The 21,950-nt window shown below is 39.8% G+C and overlaps 1 protein-coding gene across 1 annotated transcript in view; it reads left to right on the forward strand.

Annotated features, from left to right (window-relative positions):
• The window catches only part of LOC137255717 (adenylate cyclase type 5-like), a 95,003-nt gene that overhangs the window by 56,167 nt on the left and 16,886 nt on the right, over positions 1-21,950 (forward strand). Inside the window, exons 5-10 of the mRNA XM_067793213.1 lie at positions 16,104-16,343; positions 17,005-17,163; positions 18,283-18,427; positions 19,203-19,318; positions 19,574-19,730; positions 20,865-20,962. Of these exons, the coding sequence (XP_067649314.1) occupies positions 16,104-16,343; positions 17,005-17,163; positions 18,283-18,427; positions 19,203-19,318; positions 19,574-19,730; positions 20,865-20,962 (915 nt within the window). The remainder of the gene's footprint in view (positions 1-16,103; positions 16,344-17,004; positions 17,164-18,282; positions 18,428-19,202; positions 19,319-19,573; positions 19,731-20,864; positions 20,963-21,950) is intronic.

Below are 21,950 nucleotides of genomic sequence, written 5' to 3' on the forward strand. Positions count from 1 at the left end.
GCAGAATTAACACCTGTGTTTGGCTTGGAGGTTGTCACCAGCCACCATCACCAGCCAGCAGAATTAACACCTGTCTGGCCTGGAGGTCGTCACCAGCCACCATCACCAGGTCATTGCACTTTAGTGGCTGTGTTTTCTGCCCAGAATCATGGTCAAGTGATCTGATAAAGCTGTGGAGGTGTTCCAGTGGGGGTGTTCCTGTGGGGCTGCTCCAGTGGGGGTGTTCCTGTGGGGGTGTTCCAGTGGGGGTGTTCCAGTGGGGCTGCTCCAGTGGGGCTGCTTGTTTGTTGTTCTTCAAACTTTCAATTGTCACTTAATAGTGTTTTAAACAGAAATATGAAGGTTAATTTTTTTATCATTCTGGAAACAGAAGACTGTTCTAAAAGGAAAACTGGACAACTACCCTGTTCATTCTGCTCTACAGATCCCTAGCAGATTTCAAGGTGATTGTTGTTTCTCTCTACACTTCCCCAGGTGATTACAAGGGAATTGCTGGTTCTTCTGTACATCTCTAAAGTAGATTTCAAGAGAAATATTGGTTCTTCTGTACACCTTTCCAAGAAATTACATGGAATTGTTTGTTCTTCTGTACATCTCTTGGCAGATTACGAGGGAATTGTTGGTTCTTCTGTACACCTTCCCAACAGATCAGGGGGAAATTGCTTCTATTTTACACCGCTCCTGTTAGTTACAAGCAATTCATTGCTTCTGCTGTACTCTTCCTCCCCAGCTGATAACAAGGGAATTGGTTCTTCCATACACCTCCCCAGCTAATAACAAGAGCATTGTTGGTTCTTCCGTACACCTGCCCAGCTGAGAAGAAGAGAAATGTTGTACTTCGTACACTTTCCCTGAAGTACTCTGTCAGTCACCACTTTGTGTTATTCATAGCTTGGGTATCCTTAGAAAAATGTAAAACCTTAGACATGGAAGCCTGACAAGTCCCTACTGAAGTGACTGAAATGTTGGTCTCCCTTTGGCCTCCCTTTGATTGTTTGGTGGATGGCTGACCTTTACATGTATTTACTACACTGCATGCTATTTTGTTGGGTTAGTGTAGATAACATGGTGACTCTCATGTTCAGTTGTAGTGAATGTCTTTGCTTTATTCTGGTTTTGTCTAATTGCCTAGAATTGTTCCTTGTCTTTTTGAGTCTGCTTAAACTGTGTTTGATTTGCAACCCTTAAACCTCATTTACCCCTTAGCTTCACACATTTGAAATACACATTTTGATCTGACATGAGCTGATTAAACATTTCTGCTTCCCACACCGGAGTCATCCTGGATAGGTGAGGTGGTTGGATAGGTGAGGGTTTTAAGGTTCATCAATACATACTCATTTCTCTTTTATGAACCAAGGCCAAGATGTTTTAGCGCTAAGATAATCATAAGTTAATGTTAATATATGTCACTTACGACTATCTTAGCGCTAAGAAAGCTTTGAAAATCTAGGTCCAGGAACTATAGTTCAGTTTCTGTCCTTTCACCAAAGATGAAGCAATATGGATTCTCAGGATTTGATATTTCCCAATGGTCTGGTGTTTGTTCCTGACAACCATGGACAGTTTTAAGCCAGTACTTTTGTACATGTTAAGTGACTTTTCCCCTGCCAGTAAACACAGCTTGTTGACACAAACCGTTGTCATCCCGTAGAAACCTGTTGTTGGCGTGGACGCATAGCAACAATCCAGACAACCACATCGACTCTCAGATAATATATTGATTCGATAAGGCATTGTTTGCCAGGTCAGCTCATGATATAATTCATAATGGAGAGAGCCTATCATAATTTGCTTGTTAATGACAGTAATTGTGGGACACAGTTGAAAACAGGCACCCTGGCGAGTGACGGATATTGTTATTTCAGTTCAAAAGTTGAGACATGTTTCATCTCTCGCAGGATTGGATTATACTTTCTTTGTGTAAAAAAAACCTTCTTTGAAAACTTTGAAACAGCTTTGCAAATGGCCATTGGCAACTTATTAGTTGTTTAATGGAAGTAGTATCTCCCTGTCCTGTAGACCCGTGAAGACCGGGTTAGGATTGGTCTTCAGGTAACACATGCTTGTTGTAAGGCGACTAGCACGATCGGGTGGTCAGGCTCTCTGACTTTGTAGACACATGTCATTGTATCTCGAATGTGTAGATCGATGCTCATGTTGTTGATCACTGGATTGTTTGGTCAAGGCTGGATTATTTACAGAATGCTGTCTATAGCTGGAATATTGCTGAGTGCAGCGTTAAAGAACAAACTTAACTTACCAACCATAACCTATTTGCATTTTAATCTCTTGCTCTTGTACAAATTATGTACAGAGCATAACCATGTACACATTGCAGTCAAGTAAAACACAAGTATTGTTTTAAATATTTGTTGGTGTATTTATTGCAAATAGTGGAAAGTTTGAGGGAGGGAGATGTATCAGAAAGAGCTTGTGCATGTAACATTGAGGTCACAAGAAGCATATTTAGTTGACAAGAAAACAGTTTCTTCTTTTCCTGATTTATGAATGTTTTCATGTAATATCAATATGAGAACGTGCACTGGTTCAAGTCACAAAGCTATACTTAAGTTTGAAGGACAGCTACTTGTACGTTGATGTGTTTATTCAGCAGCATCAACAAACAACTGCGTGCATAGTTTAGTGATCAATTTACAGAACAATTACCACTGTCTTGGCCAATTAACATGGTAACTAATATTTATGCATCTGTGAAAAGTCTTTGATCAGCACCTTGGTACCTCTTTGATATTTCCTCGATAGGTCTTTGATGTATGTGGGATATATCCACACACAGTTATTAGTGTATGCTGAATCGATCTGCCGTTGAGGTGTTCTTGAGAATTGTAATGATGTCCTGATTTTGTTTTCTTGTTAGCCTGGAATTGATGTGATGGACAGGAATGAGGGATTTTACCAGGATATTAACATACACTTTGAATAATGGATGAGATAAATTAGTCTGCATTAGTATGCAATTACTAAGTACGTACAGTGCATTGCCTGTGCAGTTGGGGTTTCATCACACCAGCTCAAAAATTTGTTGAGAATCCGAAATGTAGTACATATCACTTTTTGGCTCTGTTCCTTTAGTTGCCACTTTGCCCTTGTAACAAAATGGGAAAATGCACAATTAAATGATGACAGTTTCTTGAACATCTTTTGTATTTTTGTGACAAAAATGATGCAGTTTTTTCTAGAGTTGGTCTGTTGTTGTTTGCAGTACAGGTCGGTTTGATTCTTTTATGTCTATTTGTAAGTGTGTTGGATTGCTATTCATCAGTATCATTTTGTGTCAAACAATCTGTAGCACAAAGTGATTTGGGAATACTTGAGAAAGGATTTGAGCATGTTTACTTTCATATTTAACAAATCTCTTCTCGAGTGCATGGTGCAACACTGGCTGTCAGGGATGACTAGGTGTTCTGACTCAGTGTCAAATAATTATGACACCAGGTGTTCTGACCCATTGTCAAATTGCTGTGACAGCAGATATCCATGAAAGATGAAGGTATTGTGCCACACTAGTACCTAGAAACCACTGTAGATTACATAGATCGAAGTCCAGCCATCTGCAGCGTTGCTGACCACCCTTCCACCTATGATGGTCTGTTTTGCCTCCCAACAATCAATTTTAAAACATTGCATTCCCAATGGTCTTGAACGAATTTGACTTTAGGAATATTGACTAAAGCCTTCACTGAAACAGAAATGAAAACATAAAGTAGTTTCCATCCTCTTATTTACCTTCTTATTATTTTTCTTAATCCTGAAAATTCTGGACTGGCAACTTTCCAAATGGTCAGGTAACTTTTTTAGAGTTACTAGACCGGTTGTCTGGCTCAAATATTTGGGAGTTTAACACTGGTACATGCTGCTGTGATAGTCTAGAAAACTCTCCTTACATCTTAGGTTCATTTTGAAGTTAGTGTTGACATTTTTTCTTATTTCTTGTCTATGTACGAACCACATTTTTGGTTTGCCCCGCTGTGATATTGCTGGAATATTGCTAAAAGCAGCATAAAACAATGCTCACTCTGTTACTCTGATATGCTGAGTTGCCTCCCTTTAATGTCTTGGTCTGATGCTTGTGATGTATGTTGACAAACTTTTGGAATTAGCTGTCATTCTTCCAAACATCTGTGTGCATCACAGCTGTGCCAGGCCACACTGGCCCAGGTTTGAATCCTGTAAAATGTTAACATTGGTTTGTCTGTGCCATGAAGATCTACAAGTTTAGTACAAGTTTGCAAATGTACTTTTAAATATAGGCAACAATGTCTTTAAAGTCCAACTCAGTACTTTCAGACCTTGACATAGCATGACTGGCTCAGTGGTGTCAGGTGACAGGGTTGCCTCCCTTGGAAGTACCACAAACCTATGATCATGAGTTTGCATTCTGCTTTTGTTTGGTTGGTTTGCACCACCGTATAGGCACAAATGGGTTTTACGAGGTTAACCACTGCAGTACTTCTTCTCTAATGTTGAGTCTTAACTGTAAGTCATTGACTCACCCACTCACTGACTAACCCACTCACCCACCCACCTGCTAGCTCGCTCACCCACGCACTCATGCACTCACTCACTTACTCACTCACTCACTCACTCACTCACTCACTCTACTGGTAACTTATCTCCGCTAAGTACTGCTGAAAGATATATATGACATGCATTGTGGAAGTGTTAGGGATAGAGATACATTTTTTTTAATGGGTGCCCCAGGGCCCCAGACATAATTTATGTGTGTGTTTTTTTTTTCTTGTAAATAAGTTTACCAATAGCTCTTGACGATCCAGTTCAACTTAAACTATCACAACAATTATATCATTTCAATATGTTGTTTAATAAGCAGCACACATCACATAAACCTGTCAACTTGTTTTTCTTGAACACTATCATGGCTGCAAGAAGAGTACAGCTTCATTTGCTCTGGTGTAACAAACTATTCCTAAAACTGTATTATCATGCAAAACACGATTTCCTGTCATGCACAGTGGGATTCTAAGTGGCCACACCCATGTTAAGATTTTAAATACCTTCAACAAACAGTTTGCTCGACTGCAAGAATAGATTGTGAATCAGTTGAGATGGGCAAATCTATCACATTTTGTAATGAATGAATCATGATATTCTTTGCTCAATTTGAGTTGGGTGTACTACTAAATCTGTGCCATTTCAATATTTAATGGGCCATAGCACGCAAGGTAAGCACTATTTCGATCCCTTCATGTAATTCAGGAGAGATAGTATACTGTGCATTATTGATCAGTAAAATATACATTTGTGCATACACATTAAGGATTGTCCACACATTTCCATAGAGAATGTGTACTCATGTCAAGAAACAACTGACTGAAATGTCAAACTGGAAAAGAGAAAAATATATTGTATGCTTTATGATCAGTGCTAAAAACAGACACTTAAGACCAGGGATTGTAATTATGAGAACAGCACTGTACTTGGATGAGCATCCTGTGATACTCTTTGATTCCAGTGGGCACATCTAACCATCTTAGTGTGTACCCTGTGGCACTCTTCGATTCCAGAGGGCATATCTAACTATCTTAGTGTGTACCCTGTGGCACTCTTTGATTCCAGAGGGCACTTCTAACAATCTTTGTGTTGATATCAAGGGGCACATTTAACCATCTTTTTCTATGCCCTGTGGCACTTTTTGATTCTAAAGGATACATTTAATCATCTGTGTGTGTGCCCTATGGCACTCTTTGATTCCAAAGGGTACTTCTGCCTATCTTTATGTGTGCCCTGTGGCACTCTTTGATTCCAAAGGGTACTTTTACCTATCTTTATGTGTGCTGTGTGGCACTCTTTGATTCCAAAGGGTACTTATCCCTATCTTTATGGATGCCCTGTGGCACTGTTTCATTCCAAAGGATACATCCAACCATCTTTACGTGTGCCCTGTGGCACTGTTTCATTCCAAAGGATACATCCAACCATCTTTACGTGTGCCCTGTGGCACTGTTTCATTCCAAAGGATACATCCAACCATCTTTACGTGTGCCCTGTGGCACTCTTTGATTCCAAAGGATACTTCTAACCATCTTTATTTGTGCCCTGTGGCACTCTTTGATTCCAAAGGGTACTTTTACCTATCTTTATGTGTGCTGTGTGGCACTCTTTGATTCCAAAGGGTACTTTTACCTATCTTTATGGATGCCCTGTGGCACTGTTTCATTCCAAAGGATACATCCAACCATCTTTATGTGTGCCCTGTGGCACTGTTTCATTCCAAAGGATACATTCAACCATCTTTACGTGTGCCCTGTGGAACTCTTTGATTCCAAAAGATACATCTAACTTTCTTTATGTGTGCCCTGAGGCACTCTGCGATTCCAAAGGGTACTTCTGCCTATCTTTATGTGTGCCCCTGTGGCACTCTTTGATTCCAAAGGGTACTTTTACCTATCTTTATGTGTGCTGTGTGGCACTCTTTGATTCCAAAGGGTACTTTTACCTATCTTTATGTGTGCTGTGTGGCACTCTTTGATTCCAAAGGGTACTTTTACCTATCTTTATGTGTGCTGTGTGGCACTCTTTGATTCCAAAGGGTACTTATCCCTATCTTTATGTGTGCCCTGTGGCACTGTTTCATTCCAAAGGATACATCCAACCATCTTTACGTGTGCCCCTGTGGCACTCTTTGATTCCAAAGGGTACTTCTACCTATCTTTATGTGTGCCCTGTGGCACTCTTTGATTCCAAAAGGTGCTTCTTTAATAAGTAAGCATATATTTTAATAAATCCTCAAACTAAAGTATGTCTTTTTTCTTGATTGATAATATGGCAATATTGAAAGTTAAACATCCATGTATCGTAGCCTCATGTGAAGTATCGTATCAAGACATGTAAGAATGTGAAACTTTGTACTGATTCACTATCGTGGCAGCCCAGGGATACACATCGGTGCATCGTCATACCACAAGCCCTGTTCCACTCTTTGATTCCAAGGGGCACATCTATTCATAACTGGTCACACTGGTGGCTTGCAGGTTGTGTTCATGTTATTTTGATGCACTATTGTAGTGTTACATCAAGTTTGTGTTGACAAGCAACCGTTTTCCATTTCAATTCAGACGGCCATTACGTGTCATACAACGGTCAGTGCTATGAGTTGTTATTTCACAGATGAAGGTTATGTTTGCCTCATTGTTTTGCTTCTGTTGACATCATGACCAATGGGATTGAATCAATATCCTGGGATGTGAATCTGTCAGGTTATACTGGTGGGTATCATGTTGTAATACCTAGGTTCACCATGATGGAATGATGGATGGAGACGGAGTCACCTTTCACATATTGTTTATACATTTGATAGATGGAATCGTGTTTTTGGAGAAGGCTGATATGGAATACTGTTTGGGGCATGATGTAGAATACTGTTTGGGAGTGTTATAGAAGTAAGTTTGGTACACAATATAGAATTCTTTTCAGGGTATTGCATAGAATACTGTTTGGGTATGACATTTTTGTTGGAGGTAAATCTTGGAATTCTGTTTGGAATTGACATGGCAGTATGTTTGGTACTTGACACAGAAGTCTGTTTGGGAATGACAATGTTCTGTTCAGAGTATGACATTTAATACTGATTAGATATGACATGATATTCTGTTTGGGGTGAATGTTGGAATCTGTTTGGAGATAACCTAGGATTCTGTTCAGGATATGATGTAGAATACCATCAGGACAGGATATAGAATCCTGTCATGACATTAACCACATTGCCTGATTAGTTGTGACATAACCCACATCATGCTCTAACTAGGTCACCAAACAAAAGCACCTCCTCATATTACAGGTAAGTGTTTTAAGACATTCGTTATCACACCTGAGTCTACTTTCACACATTAGTCCATTCATTATGGCCATCGTATTCCATGGTTCAGTATAGATTTACAATACCACAAGATGACCTCTCAGTTTCTTAAGGACAGAGGTCTGTACATCCAGAGAAACAAAAAAATCAAATTTTGTACCAATGTGGTGCACGCCATTACCTGACTAGTAGAAAACAAGCCTTTTTGTGCCCCGCAAGGCATTTTACAGGGGTATTAAAATGACTCTGTCCATCCATATAAAGTGCACATTTGTCTTTTCTGGAGGAGATCTTTAAATCCATTCAATAATTCTTCACCAAACCTTGCACATGGTGTACAGAGACCCCTTAGTAGTTGAGGAAGTCTGAATGAAATTTATTTGGCATTTCCATAGCAACAAGTTTGACTTTGACTCAAATTGGTGGTAGTGCTATTTTCTGGAACAGAACTTTTAAACCGTTTACTCTTTCTTCACAAACATGTCACATATATACATGTAGGTCCAGAGGTGTACTGGTGCAGTTTTTTCATTCATTTTTTGTGTGTGTTTCCATGGCAACAAGGTCGGCTTCAACTGATGTTGGTAGTATTGCTCTTTACTGGAGCAGAACGTATAAGACTTGCAATTCCGTCCTTCCACTTTGCTATGTACATGCCAAAACATTTGATATAATCACAACTTTATGAAGAGTATATTGCCATTTGGGGGATATTGATAAGTGAAAATTCTTGTTTACAACTGCCCAGGTATTGGCATCATGGTGCCTTGGGCTCTCATGGAGGAAGTGGGAGGTAGCCATGTGGCTGTTTCACATCGTTATTTGTCTTGTGTGTCCTGGTAATGATAGTGTGCCTGCACTCATGACAGTGTTGTGAGGGATGCTGATTGATTGAGTCGTGACAGCCTGTGGACAGCTGTACAAATCCAATCAAATATCCCTGGAAGGAGTCATTTGGAAATACCTCAGATTCCGTATTATGTGTTTATGTCCTGTAATTTATTTGGTGTGATTGTCATTTTTTGTGGGTGGTTGTAAGGTGTAGCTGCCGTATGGACCACTGCAATACTGAAACGGTTTAAAGCTACACTCGTCAATATTACAGCTATATGGCGGTGACCTGTAAAGGATCAAGTCAGGACACCTCATGACTAATTAGGCTCTGAGAGTAGGGATTCTGTGTATGCATGCAGTAATGGTTGGTTAGCTGGGTGTTAGCAATATGCCAGCTATATGGCAATTTTCTGTAAATAGTCAAGGCCAGACAATCCAGTGATCAACAGCATGACCATCAATCTATGCTATTAGAATACAACAACATGTGTCATCCAGGTTTGCGAGCCTTACCACCTGATCCCATTAGTCGCCTCTTTTTGCAAGCATGGGATACTGAAGATCAATTCCAATCCCGATCTTCACAGAATGATATGGTGCTCTAATGATGATTAGAACACTTGATCAAGGCTTTCAGAAAGTTTTATAGTAGGCATGTGGAGGACAATTTGAAAATTACATTCATCAGTGACAAAAATGGTGTCCGAAACCATTCTTATTTTGACGTTTACCATGCGTTCCTGAATTATTTCAGGTGAAAAGTTGACTTGACTTAACATGTGTTTCTGGTGGGTGCTGGGACAGGATACACTCACCTCTCCTTGAACTCCTGTCAGCACTGTTTCATAGTGATTCATAAACACTTGCTCTGTCATTATATCACATGGCAACAATCACTATATTGTCTGGTCCAGACCTGATTTGTTGGCACATCATCAGTTCTCAATTGCGCAGATCGATGCTCAAGTTGTTGATCACTTGATTGTCTGGTCCAGACTTGAATTTTTACAGACTGCAACCATATAGCTGGAATATTGCTGGGTTTGGCGTAAAACTAAACTCATTCATTCACTCACAAATGTACAGTTAACTCTGCTTTTAACAGAGATTTCGTAAAGATATGAAAGGAGTTTTGTCACTTCTGTTTATACAGCCATAGACATGATCCTGTTAAAATTAGTTCAGAGTCTCGTTTCCGATAGTTCTCATAAGCCTAAGAGTTCGTAACTTGTAGGAATCATACCTCCTATAGTGTAGCATAGTCTTACAACACTAGTAAAATTATGATAACTTTATGAAACCAATCTCTGTGCCTCAGAGTTGATAAAAAAACTGGATTGGGACGATGAGCAGTGGGTTATTTCCATCCCTGGGTTTCATTCAGTTTAGGGGCCGTGGGTTAGCAAAGTGGTTAGGACATTTGCCTGTCATACCAGAGACCGAGGTTTGATTTCTCACATGGGCAAGAACTTTGAAGCCCATTTCTGGTGTTCACCGCCATGATCTTGCTCGAATATTGCTGAAAGTGGCATAAAACCATATTCACTCACTGTCTCACTCATTCAGTTTAGTCTGTAGCAAGTTCTTAGATATTGTATTTTTAGAAGAAATACATCATTATGACAAGATATGGATCTTATGAGTTTTCTCCATTTTTTCTGTGACATTTGACTCTTTTTTTTTTTTGAACCTTGTTATACTCTTTATTTAGTACTTGCTGGAACTTTTTATAACTATTTCTCAATGCAAACAGAAGCAGAGTTTGCGTTAACGTAAATACATGCATTTTTCACTCAGAAAAATAATAACCCCCCCCCCCCCCATAACTAGTTTGTGGGCATGTTTTGGATGCATAGATTCTGATCTACATAATTTTAAAAAGTACCTTAAAACAGCAACACACAGACAAACAATAAATTTTAACATGATTCAGGATTGCACTGAAAATTTCACAAGCAAAAGATTTAGACTCCATATTTATAATTTCATTTCTGCACGTACTCGTACAAAACCTACCGTGATCCCTGAACTGTAATAACGCTGATGCAGCATAAAGCAGTAATTACTCATTCATCCATCAGATTTTGTAGCATTGATAACTGGGACCAAATCATTACCATCAAATGATACTGGCAGTGATAATTGCATGATAGTCTGTCAGATTCCATTAACCTTGCTGAAAGCTGTCTCTAAATGTGCTTGTGTAATGAGCAAAACGTATCTTATGAGTTGAGAGACAAAATGTATTTAACACGACTGAAATAATTCGTGCCTGACAGGCAAGGCTGCTGTAATCTGTACATTATAGACCCTAATAGCATTTGAGCATCCAATCAGTACATATGTTGTCTTTCTTTATGATTAAGCCTGAACATGAGGCTGTGAATAATATATCCCTGTAGGCTACAGGTAGTTGTACAACCCATTGATCATCTGGGTTAGAATTGGTCTGAGAAACACACGTTTGTGGTAGAATGATACAACGGAATTCAGTGGTCAGGTTCACTTGTATCCCAGTTGCGTAGATCGGTGCTCATGATGTCAATCACTGGATGTCTGGTCCAGACTTGATTATTTACAAACTTCCGTAATGTACCCGGAGTATCACTGAGTGTAACAAAGACAGTTAGGTTTTAACATTCTGAGCAATATTCCAGTAACTTCACCACAGGGGACACCAGTAATGTGATTCATTGTAAACATGGGGAATCAAACCCAGGTTTTCAGAGTGAATGCTTTGACCACTAGGCTACCCTGTCGCCCCCATACTAAGTGTTACCCTCAACAAATGTGTTCCCGCTAAATGGATGATCAAGTCAATAAGAGTGAGTGAGTGAGTTTAGTTTTATGTTGCTTTTAGCAATATTCCAGCTATCTCATGGCAGAGGACACCAGTAGTAATACATTGAAATATTTATCAGTTCCTTTTGTTCTTCTGGTAAGACTGAAGATGAACGTCACTTATTAACCTGTGATGCTTTCTCTGTCAGCCGTTAGAAGTATCTACAGTGCCCAAGTGATGCCCCACAAATGATATATAATGTACTCAATTCTAATAATGCTGATAATATTAAATCTGTTGCCATTTTCATAAAACATTTGATGTCCATCCATAAATTACAATTAAAACCATAATTCCATGTCTTGAAAGTTATTGAGCAGGTCAAACTGTACTCTGGGCAAGTGGGCCTCAACTATTGAATAAAACCTGTTGGTCAGAACAAAAATGGGCTTCACAGAATTTGTTCCCATGTGGGGGATCGAATCCGGGTCTTCTGCGTGATGAACGAATGCTCTATCCTCTAGGCTAGCCATCCTCCTCCATAATAAGTGTGACCCCCTACACAAGTGTTCCAGCCATATGGGTGATCAGAGCAGTTAAAGAATTAAGACTTTATCGGCATAGACTGACACTTAAGTAATTGTTATTGTGAACAAACAACAAGAAACGTGTCTTGAATAAAGTGAATCAAGTAGTCTGTCGTAAGGTTGCAGATGTCAAGGCAATTAAACAATTAAGACTTTATCAGCATAGACTGACACTTGAAGTCATTGTTAATGTGAACAAACAACAAGAAACATATCCGTGAATAAAGTCAGTCAAGGACGTGTCATGAGGTCGCAGGGTGTCATCGTGCTACGGCAATGGGGAAAGTGTTGTTTTCCGTGTCTCATGGTGTTGATTGACATTAAGTATTGTTCGCAACTGGCATGAGAAGTATTTGATGGATCTTGATGAACAGTCGTGAACTGTAGCTCAGGTCATTGGTATCTGATTCTTGGGGCGTACTGCGACTAACAGGATCGGGTGGTCAGACTCGATGACTTGGTTGACTATGTCATCCAGAGCTTCAGATTAGAGTTATCCCATGTGGGTACTGTAACCACTGTATTTTTTGGGAGTGGGTATTATGAATGTTGAATGGGTATTTCATTTTTCTGCTATGCAGTGCTTTCATATACATGGGTATTTCAGTAATTTTACTTTGTTAAGTATATGTCAAGTTGACTAAGCAGGTATGTACTGCCTTAGATCATGCTTGATCAGAACCAACTTCAATATAATGGAAATTATTTCATAAAAATCACACATCCTTTACCGACAGTACAACACTTGTCCTATCCTAACTGTACAATTTGATAGCAACTGATGTCTTTTTCATTACAGGAACTATTTTTATAAATTTTTTATTTGCATACAGTTTATATATTGGTACGCAACAATTATTTTTTAGTAATTGTAAATTTTCTATGCATATTTTACCTGGATTCACAGTTCTTTTGCCAGAAACATCTCATGATGAAGAGTTGATCTCCAGTCACTAGCTCAACTGTCTGGTAAATTTCGATGGGGTTATTTTGTAAACATGTTGTTATAATACATTTTTTAAATATTACAAGATTATGGGCAGATAAAACTTTCTTCATATTAGTAGCTTTCCTTTGTGTAACCTTTTGCTTAGTTTCTGCATTCAAATTTCGGGCTAGTGAATTATTTTGTTGACTAATAACTTTCAGGCTTAGCTAGCCCGACTGAGTGAGTGTGAGTGAGTGAGTTTAGTGTTATGCCGCTTTTAGCAATATTCCAGCAATATCACGGTGGGGGACACCAGAAAATGGGCTTCACACATTGTGCCCAAGTGGGGAATCAATTGAACCCAGGACTTCGGCGTGATGAGCGAACGCTTTATCTACTAGGCTACCCCACCACCCCTAGCTAGCCCGACTGTCTGGCAAAGTTTGGCAACTATTTCATGCATTGACAGGTTAGCATCCACTGTATTTAAAGGTGTGGATTAGAAGAAAACACAGGTCAAGAATTCTCTCAGGTTTTCCTGTTTCCTAATTAGCACCAGCAGAGTGTGAGATAATGATAGTATCTGTCTTGCAGACTCACCACTAGCTTGTCATTAGTTGTAAGGCGATACTTGTGATACACCTAGTATTTCCTGGAACTAATTCTCACGTGTTACTTGACCGAGAACACTGGCAGTGGTTCATGTTTTGCTCCTGAAATGAGCCAAGTTGAAAGGACATGACAACTGACATCATTGTTGGTAGTAACCAGAAGGATTGTGTTTATGGGCAGGTAACTAACTAAGGTAACCACAGTGCCATGTTAGAGAATCAACGCTGACCTTTGTAAAGGCTGCTTTGTCACAGAAGCTTTTCCCCCTCCTTTCACAAAGCACTAAGGTGAAGGTAGGCCGCCAAGGTAAACTTAGTGCAGTGTTAGATAATGGGGGTTAATGCTGACCTTTGTAAAGGCTCCTGTATGAAAGGAGTTCCTGGGCCTCCTTTCACAAAGCACTAAGGTGAAGGTAAACCGCTAAGGTAAACTTAGTGCAATATTAAGGAATGGGAGGTAAACCGCCAAGGTAAACTTAGTGCAATATTAAGGAATGCGAGGTAAACCGCCAAGGTAAACTTAGTGCAATATTAAGGAATGGGAGTTAAAGCTGACCTTTGTAAAGGCTCCTGTATGAAAGGAGCTCCTGGGCCTCCTTTCCCAAAGCACTAAGGCGAAGGTAGGCCGCTAAGGTAAACTTAGTGCAGTGTTAAAGAATGGGAGTTAAGGCTAAGTTTTCTAAGGTTGGCTCGTGAAAGGAGCCCCAGGTCACTAATCAGTTGGAGAAGCAATGTTGGTCACAGAGAGTTATTGGATGGGTGACCACGTTTTGGAGGTTGATTCCTGAGAGTTTCTTAGACTTCAGTTCTGCCCCCCACACGACCCCTGTTGTCTCACCTCAGGCAGGTGAGTTTGTTCAAGAACTGCTAGACTAACAGCTAGTTTCTGAGATGAACATATTTTGATAGGAAAAAAACTTAGACTTAGACTAACTGTTGACATCTAAAACATACCACATGTTCCAGACTTGGGCATTGGCTTCCTTGGATATGCAGGTTGTAAAACTGGAGTGGGACTGAAATTCCGACAGACAGAGATCAGAGGGAATTCCCGACCCCAATTGTTTTATGTTGTCTACCAAAAGCGAGGAGAAGTGTCTTCTTTCTTCTCCTGTTAGTGTGTCACAGCTGCTTAAAGAAAATACTGGAAGTGTTGTATGAAGTTCTGCATTAAATACATTAACATTTACTTGATGAGAGGTTTCAAAGCTTAATTCAGTATACCTGCTTCTAATAATTAATTTTGTTAAATATTATATATCGTGACTCAATTTATGCATATAGAACTTGCACTGGTGTGTCCTGAAACTGTAAAATGCAACCTCATATTACTACCAACTTGAACTTTAAAAAGAACTCTACAGCAAGTTTATCCACACCGTTATATTTAAAAGAGAGATCACAAGGAAATGGAGATAATTTATCTCTTACGTGTTTTATGCCAAGGTTGAAGGTTCTGAAAACTGGGTTTTTTTCTGAATGATGAACCAAATAATGTACCTGATGCGTTAAAATCTAAGTCAGCACGTATGTGTATCAAACATAAACCTGATGAAAAGCTTACATGCAGGTGCTTGAGAAAGAGATTTGCGAAAGGGTTGTGATGTATAAGACATTCTGTTCCCACGATGTTCCATTCCTGAGATACATGGGCTGCATGCTGATCTGTCAGAATGTCTATTTCATTAAAGCTATTATTGCTCTTTGATCAGAATGCATGTTTAGTAAGGAGCCTTGACTTGACTTAATACTAATGGAAAATGTATGAACAAAACCACAGGGATTTTAAGTAAAATAACAAGGATATTATGAGATTTAATGTGATTAGAGAAGAAAAGGATGCCAGCTGTGAAAGCTTATAGTGAAATTGCAGTATGGGACATTTTGACTTTCTGTGGGTTATTCCTAGGATAGTGGGACTTTCTGTGGGATATTCCTGGGATAGTGGGACTTTCTGTGGGATATTCCTAGGATAGTGGGACTTTCTGTGGAATATTCCTGGGATAGTGGGACTTTCTGTGGGATATTCCTAGGATAGTGGGACTTTCTGTGGTGGAATGTTCTGTACAATAGTCCTGGGATAATGTGACATTCTGTAGAATAGTCCTGGGATAGGACTTTCTGCAGAATAGTCCTGGGATAGTGGGACTTTCAATAGAATATTTCTGGGATAGTGGAACTTTCTGTGGAATATTCCTGGGATAGTGGGACTTTCTGTAGAATATTCCTGTAATAGAGGGACCCTCTGTACCATATACCTGGGATAGTGGGACTTTTTGTAGAATGCTGGGATAGTGAAAAAGACCCTGTCAAGAGGCTGTTCAACTTAAACACCTGAACTGATGAAATTTCTAGCGGTCAGTGCAGTTTTCAAAATCCCCAGATGGAACTCAACCCCTAAAAGTACTAGAATTTCTACTTTATTAAGAACGTGTAATCCCAAATATAACATATGTTACATTTGACTACTTTCTAAAAAGAACATTGTGTAATCATGAACTTTGCATCCATGTTTTTGCAGCATCCTGTTTGCTGACATCTGCGGCTTCACGTCACTGTCATCTCAATGCACGGCCCAGGAACTTGTACAACTCCTGAATGAACTGTTTGCTCGCTTCGACCGCCTGGCCGCAGACAACCACTGCCTGAGGATCAAGATCCTGGGAGACTGTTACTACTGTGTCAGCGGTCTCCAGGAGGCTCGGACAGACCATGCTCATTGCTGTGTCGAGATGGGTCTCGATATGATTGAAGCAATCGCGTAAGGAATCCTTTATCATTATCTGTTCTTTATAGCATCCGGAAGTATTATATATGTATGCAGTAAATACAAGAATTGAAAGATGTGAGTGGATTGGGGGGCATCTCAATGCAAGAAGTATTATATATGTATGCAGTAAATACAAGAATTGAAAGATGTGAGTGGATTGGGTGGCATCTCAATGCAAGAAGTCAAATAACCTTAATGGACTATTGGAACATACTATTGCATCAGACTGTTGCAATACTAGTATATGATACTATTTTACAGAACATGATATTTGTTGACAAGAATTTAGTTCCTGTACAGAAACATTCTACAAAATTGTAATATGTTTCTTTTCTCGGCAAAATTATAAGAATATGAAGTCGTTTAATCCTTCAAAACTGGTTGTACTGAAGGTAACCGGGTACAAAATAAATTCTGCATGAAATTATTAGATATCTATGTTGTTTATATGTTAAAGAAAAACATTTGTCTTCAGATGGGGGGGGGGGGGGGGGGTAGCTTGATGTTTATGGTGTTTTCTCATCACGCTGAAGACCCGGGTTCGATTTCCCACATGGTTTCAATGTGTCAAACCCATTTCTAGAGTCCCCTGCCATGATATTGATGGAATATTGCTAAACACATACTCACTCACTCACTCTTTTATCTTCAGTTTGGTGCGGGATGTGACCGGGGTTAATGTCAACATGCGTGTCGGAATCCACAGTGGGCGTGTCCACTGTGGGGTGCTGGGACTGAGGAAATGGCAGTTCGATGTGTGGAGCAATGATGTCACACTGGCCAACATGATGGAGGCAGGGGGTTTACCAGGGTGAGGAGGAGACTCTATGTACTTTGTTGTCAAGAGATTAACTCAATATATCCTGATCCATGAATATACAATGCATTTCCAAAATTCTAATACTCTGACTTCGGCCATGGGAGGTAGGCCAGTTTGCACTTGTCAGAGGGGTACACAGAGTATTTGATTTACACTACCAGTTTTCAGACTTCCAGGTTTATGGAAACCCAGGGGCTGAGTGTGTTAGATCACTGACTTTGCAATCAATTACGTACCTCAGTCTGAGATTGTGGGTTCGAATCCTGGATTCAACCCTACAGTGTACTAGAATCCAGTCTTGAGACTGTGTAATCCCAAATGAGTGTATCTTATATGTTGCATCTGATTCTCTGTGAATGCATTTAACATGGGGGTCGGACTGGAGATAAGCCTTGTGGTTAAGGCGTTTACTTGTCACTCCAAACACCTGGGTTTGATTCCCCACATGGGCACGTGTGAAACCCATTTCTGGAATATGATGTTTCTGGAATATTGCTAAAAGTGACATAAAATGAAACTAACCCATGTTGTAATGGTTGAAGAATATTCCAACAGATTGATGAATTTGTTTAGTTGACTAATATTTCCCATGAAGCCTTCGTAATAACAACACTGAACAGGATCAGAGGTTATAGTTGGTTGTGTGTACATATGTGCTCACTCACTCACTCACTCACTTGAAAATGGCACATGACTTGAGAAGAGTGGCTTTTTCAGTGTTAGGGCAACAGATTCAAATCTGGAGATAACTGTGAAGATCCTGGTTAGATTTGGCCTTCATTATGCTTTTAGAAAGATGTGATTTAGGACTGAATGGCCCATCTTACTATGTTGATGTATTTAACTGTAGCGCATTATTGTAATATAATGTCAATCACTTGATTGTCTGATCAGTGTTGGAATGTTCACAGACTGCGACAGTGATCGTAGCGATCGTAGCACTAAGATGATCGTAAGTCCCATACTATAACATAGATTTTCGATATCCGTAGCATTATGATCGCTTTGAAGAACAGGGCCTTGGACTGTAGCTGAGTGTGATGTTAAACAATACAGTAGACCTACTGTTTTCTGATTCCACCCACTCACTCACTTACTCTTGCTTGTCAGGCGAGTACACATCACAGAAGACACACTACGTTATCTCAACAGTTCCTATGAGGTGGAGGCAGGCAAGGGTGGGGAACGTAACAACTACCTCCTTGACCATGCCATCAAGACGTATCTCATCAAAGAACATCACTCCAGGATACGTGTATGTACACATGATTTCTCACTTTCCTTCAGGCTGGGAGGTAGCCTAGTGGTTAAAGCATTCAATTGTCATGCCGAAGACCCAAGTTTGAATCCAAACATGGGTACAGTGGGTGAAACCTGTTTCTAGTGTTCCCTGCCATGATATTGCTGGAATATTGCTGAAAGTGATGTAAAACTAAACTGACTCACTTTCCTCCTTTACACAGATTTCCCAGTCACATAAGATGGCGTGTTTGGCTGTGTAGAGTTGCATTCCTTAGGCATGCTCTCATCATTGGTTTAAATCCCAGTTAGAATGTGTCTTGGTTTGCCTGCTCCATAATTTTGGGGTTTTACTGAATGATATCGATTAATGATGAAGAACACGGAAGACCTGTGCAACTACCAGGTTTCTTTCATTCCTCCCTCCTGTTCCTTGTCTGTTCAAAAGGCTTTAGCAATCTTGTAAATCTGCATGGAAAAGTTTTGTCCAATAAATAAATAAAGTAAATACCTGCCATTTGGATTTCAAACCAAATGCAGGGCTTGATTTTGGACTTTTTTACTTGCACTGGTGCAACCAAATAATACAAAGTGCAACCTAATTATTAGTCAAACTTGCACAAAGGTGGTTAAACTTCTGAATAAAACATTTAAATAGTTCAGTAGCATATTTCTAATGCAACTGGAATTTGTCTGGTGCAACTAGGTTTTTAATCCTAGATTGCACCTGGTGCAAGTAGGTTAACATCACTGAAATCAGGCCCTTATATGTGTGGATGATGTTGGTGCAGAAGGTTGCTGCAGCTGCGAATGGGAACAGCCCGGGGAACATGTCGAACTCCAACGTGGGCAAGGAGTTGAAGATGATGGGGTATAATGCCAACCCGAGTGCTGGCATTCACCACAAGTAAGTCACCAGTAACGTCAGTACGTCACTTTCAAGTCCCCAATGACACTATTACGTCACTACTGCTGAGTCACCAAGGTGTGATGCTGTTATTTGACTTTTTATGACACACGTTTCCCTATATATGACTGTTTCGTTTTCACTCAAGTTAATGTACCAGTATATAATGTCACTTGCTATGTCACAGACCTGCTCGTTCACTCACTCACTCACTCACTCACTCACTCACTCACTCACTCACTCACTCACTCACAGGCTTGGTATTGGAGACAACCTTGAAGCAAAGAACCCTGAAGAAGAGGTGAACGAATATCTTGGTCGTGCAATTGATGCTCGCAGCATTGACCGCCTACGCTCAGATCATGTGAAGGGCTTCTTCTTGACATTCCGGAAGAAAGATCTTGAAGAAAAGGTGAGTGAGTAGATTGTCTGTTATCAGGCACTTATTTGATGTGTCTAACAGACTTTCTGATTCATGTCAGTTGTTATGTAGGATTCCTGAAATAACCAGATACTGGCAAATAAGTATGTCATCAAGCTTGTATCACTTGTTCAATAGTGACACAAGAATCTATGTCAGAACATCGGCTTCACAGGATTAAACTCAACTTCTAAATGTCCATAAAAGAAGGAAGGATAAGATGGACAGGCACAGAGAACACATCTACAAGAAATAAGCAGTGCACGGCAACAGATTTTTTAAAAGGAGAGCAGATGTAGACTAGTGCACATGTAGTGCATGATGAAATGGATTCTGCAAGTAGATTCACACACCTTGCTCATAAGACTCTTACACTTCACCCATCTCACTACACTTGAGGGGCAACTAGGGGCCCCTCGCTCACAATGGCAAGCACCTATGGCCAGCACTCATGCTTGCTTATATGAGTCAGTTGTTAGGTTGGTGCTCAGCTTGTCCTTGTTTGCCAGTAGTTTCTCCATCTTAGTCAAGTTGTTCATGATGTAAAATTATTCTGTGATGAATAAGCTCTACACGAATTAGATTTACTTGTTGTAATGCATGTACGAAACAGTCTCGCAATTCCTGGATCAGAATCAAGTGAAGAACTGCAGTGAGGTGTCATGAAAATGTTTTAAATTAGACATTTACCAAGATTTGTGTAGATTTACATTCAGACTTTATCCTTTGAACTATGGACATGCTTATATTAAGAGTATCTTTACAAAGTACTGGTTCAGCATGATTCTTCTGTATGTCCTTTGACCCCTGTCGTGATATTGCTGGAATATTGGCAAAAGGAGCATAAAACTAAACTAACTCACTCACTCACTCACTCACTCACTCACTCACTCACTCACTCACTGTAGGTCATTTGTTATGTCATCTTCAATAACTTCTCACACAACTCATTTAAGTCCTGTTTGGTGCATTCACCTTTTGATGCTGGTGTTTTGCAAGTCCATCCAGCTGTTGACACATTTCAGCTGTCAGAATGTGTTCTGTTGTTCCCTCACTCATGCACAGAAACACTGAAGTGTGTGTGGACCGTGATGTACTTGGAAGTAATGTTTATGTCTGTTCCAGTATCGCAAAGTCCGAGATACCATGTTTACATCCCACCTTGCCTGTGTGTTCCTCGTCTTCATCCTCATCTGTGCTGTACAGCTTACCATCATACCCAGGTAGGTGATAACAGTTTACTATCATACCCAGGTAGGAGATAACAGTTTACTATCATACCCAGGTAGGAGATAACAGTTTACTATCATATCCAGGTAGGAGAGAACAGCTTAACATTATACCCAAGTAGGAGATAACAGTTTACTATCATATCCAGGTAGGTGATAACAGCTTAACATTATACCCAAGTAGGAGATAACAGTTTACTATCATATCCAGGTAGGTGATAACAGCTTAACATTATACCCAAGTAGGAGATAACAGTTTACTATCATATCCAGGTAGGTGATAACAGCTTAACATTATACCCAAGTAGGTGATAACAGTTTACTATCATACCCAGGTAGGAGATAACAGTTTACTATCATATCCAGGTAGGAGAGAACAGCTTAACATTATACCCAAGTAGGAGATAACAGTTTACTATCATACCCAGGTAGGTGATAACAGCTTAACATTATACCCAAGTAGGAGATAACAGTTTACTATCATATCCAGGTAGGTGATAACAGCTTAACATTATACCCAAGTAGGAGATAACAGTTTACTATCGTACCCAGGTAGGTGATAACAGCTTAACATTATACCCAAGTAGGAGATAACAGTTTACTATCATATCCAGGTAGGTGATAACAGCTTAACATTATACCCAAGTAGGAGATAACAGTTTACTATCATATCCAGGTAGGTGATAACAGCTTAACATTATACCCAAGTAGGAGATAACAGTTTACTATCATATCCAGGTAGGTGATAACAGCTTAACATTATACCCAAGTAGGTGATAACAGTTTACTATCATACCCAGGTAGGAGATAACAGTTTACTATCATACCCAGGTAGGAGATAACAGTTTACTATCATATCCAGGTAGGAGAGAACAGCTTAACATTATACCCAAGTAGGAGATAACAGTTTACTATCATATCCAGGTAGGAGAGAACAGCTTAACATTATACCCAAGTAGGAGATAACAGTTTACTATCGTAC

This window comes from Haliotis asinina, chromosome 11 (assembly GCF_037392515.1).
Source record: "Haliotis asinina isolate JCU_RB_2024 chromosome 11, JCU_Hal_asi_v2, whole genome shotgun sequence".
NCBI classification, from domain to species: Eukaryota; Metazoa; Mollusca; class Gastropoda; order Lepetellida; family Haliotidae; genus Haliotis; species Haliotis asinina.